The following is a 5,276-nucleotide window of genomic DNA, read 5'->3' on the forward strand; positions in this document are numbered from 1 at the left end:
TTCAAACACTGTTTAAAAAAGCTCTTTCTCTCTGAAGGTCTGACACTTTTTATTAGTTTCTTTTAATTTTATAAGTCCAAAGCAAGTCTTTCAGAAATATAGAATGAAATGTGAAGACGGATAAAACACAGATCATAAAAAACAGATTGGGTGTAAAGATGTCTAAATCAAACCTTGACCTTTACACAAGACTTACACTAGACCTCTTTATGAAAGCTGTCATTATTGTTTCAATATAAAAGTGTTTTTTACTTGGAGAAAGTAAAACCCAACAGAAGCTTTTCAGTGATCTATTCTTTATGCGCATGGTGCCTGAAAAAGCTCATTTTGTCTGCTAACAAACAAATTCTTTATGGTTGTAGTGGTAGCTCACAGGTGTTAGAATTTGCTGAAAAACGATGCCCACGTTCAGCAACATGTTGGCCAGATAAAAGAAGATGGGGAAAAAATAAAGAGGAAGAAAGGAAGAGCCTGTGTCCTTACTACATGAGAGGCTTGCGGCAAAGCACCAGGGCATCATAGAGCAAGCACACTCCAAACACGGTGATGCCTGTCTCTTTCACCAGCATGGCGCAGGTGCCCAGCAGCAAACTGAGGAAGAGCGAAGATGACGACACCGTGAAGGCCAGCGAGTCCTCAGAGACACGCCCACTCACACTCCTGAGAGAGGAGACGAGACAAAAGTATGAGAGAACAAAACAGCTCGGCTTTTGTAAAGTCACTAGCTTCAGGACAGCTTCTGTTCGTTAAATGTGACGTGGCAGTCATGTTGCAGCAAGTCTAACACAACGACAGAAATCACTTGTTACATTAGCTAAATTTAGATGTTTTTTATGGCTGTAATTAAGAACTGTCAGACCTGCGTGTTCATAAGCTTTTATATGTTCAGCTGATCTCCTGAACATATAAATTATACACTAATAGGCTGTAACACTTCCTGTATGTAAATGAGACTAAACATGATGTTTTTATGAACAATTTTCCATCCATCCCGTAACAAATCTAACTATGGTAACAGTAAAAGTACTCTGTAAAATCTTATGTGCTTTGAGATTCTGTTCACTTTTTAAACACCAAGCTGTAATCATAAACCTCACAAAGTCATATGCATTACACGACTGAACATGAGTAACAAAACCGTTTAACATTTTCACTCACTTGTTAAAAATAATTCAGTATTACAACCACCCGTTTGTAGGAGCTTTCCAAGTTTATTCTATTCACTCGATCTGCATCAGTCTCTCAGGCAGGCCAATCTAATTTACAGTTGCAAATGTGCATAGAGAGGTTGAGGATGGTGTTGTCTTACAATAATCTAATATCTTACCTAATATAGGAGAGGAATGTCAGCAAAAACAGCAGACAGGCCAACACATCAGCTCTACCCACGATACCAGACACCTGCGAAACAGACGTGCACAGATTTGAGAGATTACGGATGTGCCAGAATGCTCCATTGAGGACACACTGCTGGATGTCTATGTGCAGCCCATTACTGTTGCTATGCTACAGTGAGCTGCACATCACTGTCTCAGTAGAACCAGCCTCTGTACTTTCCTTTCAAACCTTGAGAGCGATACGCAGTGTGACCATGGCTCATGGTTACTGGTGCCAAGAATAAGTATTAAGGCTTTTCTATAATGTCTGATCACACACGTGTGTCCGTTGGGCAAGCATGATTTGTGCATAAACAATTCTCCCCAGAACTTTACTTAGACTAACAGGTCTGCTACTGACACCATTAAAAACAGCATTCTTATTTTTTGGAATTGGAATACTTTCCGATTCATTCCACTGCGATGGAAATAAGCTGCATGCCAAACATCTATGTGATGTATAGGAAGGGACACAAACTTGGCTGCAGCTTTGAGCAGTTTACTGTCTATGTTATCAGAACCTGAAGATGTATCATCAGGTAGTGATATTAATAAACGCTCCATCGTCTCAACATTCACTGCCTCAAACTTAAATTGGCATTGCTTATTATCCATGATAGCATGATAGGATGGGATCTCCTCTACTCATTTTAAATTTGTTATTTTATTGCTGTAGTAAATCTTGAAATATATCCTTAGCTTTACTTATAAACATTCCATCTGTGCTGATGTGTGGCACCACCAGAGCATCTGCCCATTATATTGGTTAAAACTTTCCACATCTTCTTGCTGTCCTTATTGGCCTCCTTGAGCTCATGCTGATAATATAAATTCTTCTTATTAAAATATTTGTCTGTGTTAAAGTTTATGTATGATCTACGAAAAACAATCTCTCGTGCAGTTTTCAGTGGTTTCATTTTCTTGGTCAAGCCTACAAGATTATGGTCACTATAACTAACTGGAACAGAGACAATGTTTAAGCATTGTTCAGGAACATTTGTATATATATGATCAATACAAGATGATGACCTATGACCTGCCTCTGTTGACCGTCATCCGCGTGGGAATGATTACCATCTGAGACAGACAGCAGTAGATGCTAATGAACTCTTCTTTTTCCTTAAAGGACAAGAAGTAGATGACCAATTAATATTAAAATCTCCAAATAAAAATATGTCCTTGTCTTCCATCTTTCCAACATTTCACAGATTCGTTCTACATACAACGTATTGCTACTAGGGCGTCTGTAGCAGCAACCTACCAATAACAGCGTGCCATGGAGCGGGTGTAACTGAACCCACACGATTTCCAGATCGTCAAACATTAAGTTCATACGTAGTTTGCTTGCCACATTGTCATTAATATATATAAGGCAACACCCCCTCCAAATCTGTTTAAGTCTTTCCTATACAACTTATAACCATTCATTTCAAATTCATTATTCTCAAAGGCAGCACCTAAATGTGTCTCAGAAATGAGTTTGTTGACAGCAATGACTGAATTTCCTGAAACTTATATTTAAGGCTACAAATACTACCATGAGCTACTGAAAAATATTTTGCGGAGAATCCGGGAATAAACTGATCAACCATAACGGCTAGAAATCAGAATCAGCATTCTGATTCTGATTTCTAGCCGTTAAATGGCAATATTACTGAAAGTGTAAGTGTTAAATCCAGCATTCCGGGACCTCGGTTTAACAATAAATTTATCATGTTTCAGGACGGCAATATCACCTCTGTCTCTGGCCACTCTCAGCTGTAGTAATAGTTCTTTCCTCTTCTTCCTGATCTTTGTAACCTGACCACAATCTGCCTGGCTCAGCCATACGTGACCGCGTTCGATTTGAACGTGTCACTGTCGAGGCCCTGCTGGTTCTTCAGCAAGTGTTGGACTTTATCCTCTAATTCAGGGGTGGCCAACCAGTCAGAGACCAAGAGCCACTTTTTTTTTTACTGTGTTACCGCAAAGAGCCACATCATACACATGGGAACACATGAACATCACCCATCCTCCCTCTCTCTCTCTCACACACACACACACACACACACACACACACACACACACACACCTCTGCTCAGCCAGATTTATTGTAAATGTCACACACCAACATGATAATGACAGAAATGGACTCCTACAGTACTAAAGCCACAGGCCAGTCATTTTCAACAATGAACATTGTGTGCACTGTCTCACACACACAAACTCTCAGTTTAACCAAGTCCACAAACAAAAATATAATAATCTACAATAGCATTTACTTCTACAATGCATGTTGTTTAGTGGGACTTCTGGCATTCCTTGCCTTGAACAATCCTCTTCAAATCTGGCTTGTATTCCGTTGTTGCCACTTCCCTTAAAGCAGGTTTCAATTGGTCCTTTTCACAAAGATCGATCATCTCCAACTCAGCCGCAGCTTCATCTGTGACTAGCGGGACTTTCAAACAGCCGGTCTCTGCATTAAATCGGTCGACGAGGAACGTAATCTGTGGCCTTTTCAATTGTAGATCATGGAACCGGGTCACGAAGCTTTCGTGCAAGTTTTCAATCAGCGTTGCATATCTGGCTCTTTGCTTACTCAGGGCAGCGCTGGCGACTTGCCCGCTAGCTTTTAGCAGTGGGAAAATGCTATAACTCCCTTTTGAATATGTGTCTTGAACAGCTTCAGTTTGTTGACAAATGCAAACACACTTTGCACCAGGTCAGGCAGCATTTTTAACTTACCCTGCAGGGTCAGGTTCAGTCTGTCCAAGTGACACAGCATGTCGACCAAAAAGGCCAGATCCATAATCCACTTGAGGTCAGAGAGCTCGGGATAGTCCTTCTCTTCCATAAACAGTTTCACGGCATCCAAAAGCTCAAAGAAGCGAGAGAGTACCTGGCCTTTTGACAGCCACCTCACAGTGCAGTGCAGCAGCAGATCACCTGGAAGCCCTTGGTCCAGCTCAGCAATGAGATTCTTGAATTGCCTGTGGCTAAGCGCATGTGTGCGGATATAGTTGACGATTTCCATCACAGGCTTCGTGACGTTATCTAAATTCAATGATTTAGACACGAGTTGCTCCATGTGGATGATGCAGTGGATGATCCAAAAGTCAGGAATAGTTTGGTCAGCTTTGCACAGCCCCACAAGCCCGTTCACAGATCCCATCGTGGCTGGTGCTCCATCCGTGACTATTGCAGTTAATTTCGTTATGGGCAGATTTGCTTTTTCAAATGCAGCCATCATGGTTTGTTCACATCTATGCCACGGGTTCTGTCTTTTAATGGCACAATATCCAGGAGTTCTTCTTTGATCACACAATCGTTTGACACAGACCGTGCAAATATTGCCAACTGAGGCTTGTCTTCTATATCACAACTCTCATCCAAAGCGACACTAAAATACTCACATGCTTGAAGGTCAGAGTGCAACTGTGATTCAATAGCCGTGTTAATGTCCGATATTCTGTGTTCAACAGTGTGGCGGGACAGTTGGACGTCTGATACCACGCGTTTTAATTTGTTGTTTTCAGGAGACAAGATTTCAACAAGGTCACTGAGGCATTTTTTAACGAACTCCCCTTCATTGTATGGCTTTTTAGCCCGTGCAATGTTCCAAGCCAGCTGATAGGATGCGAACGTTATGGTCTCTGACCGCTTCGTAAATTTTTGGAAAAACTGTATCTGCTTTTCTGCCTGACTTTTCAAAGTGTGCTTGTGAAGTTCAGTCCCTTTTGGAAATTCCTGGTCGATGTTAGCATGGAGTGAGCTGAAGTGGCGCTGAAGATTTGAAGCTTTGAAATGCACTAATGACGTCTGACATATAAGGCAGAATGGCTTGCCATTGCGTTCAACAAAAAAATATAAACTCTCCCACTCTGTTAAAAACGTCCTGTGTTCATCTTCATATTTTCTTTT

General features: G+C 41.2%; 1 protein-coding gene across 1 annotated transcript in view; it reads right to left on the reverse strand.

Moving 5' to 3' along the window:
* Positions 1 to 298: 298 nt before the first annotated feature.
* LOC102198707 (transmembrane and TPR repeat-containing protein 1-like) overlaps positions 299 to 5,276 on the reverse strand; it is a 13,314-nt gene continuing 8,336 nt past the window's right edge. The window contains exons 2-3 of the mRNA XM_013910883.1: positions 1,328 to 1,401; positions 299 to 660 (exon numbers count right to left, since the gene is read on the reverse strand). Of these exons, the coding sequence (XP_013766337.1) occupies positions 483 to 660; positions 1,328 to 1,401 (252 nt within the window). The 3' untranslated portion in view covers positions 299 to 482. The remainder of the gene's footprint in view (positions 661 to 1,327; positions 1,402 to 5,276) is intronic.

The sequence above is a fragment of the Pundamilia nyererei genome, unplaced genomic scaffold (assembly GCF_000239375.1).
Source record: "Pundamilia nyererei isolate P.nyererei 1_Seehausen unplaced genomic scaffold, PunNye1.0 scaffold00050, whole genome shotgun sequence".
NCBI classification, from domain to species: Eukaryota; Metazoa; Chordata; class Actinopteri; order Cichliformes; family Cichlidae; genus Pundamilia; species Pundamilia nyererei.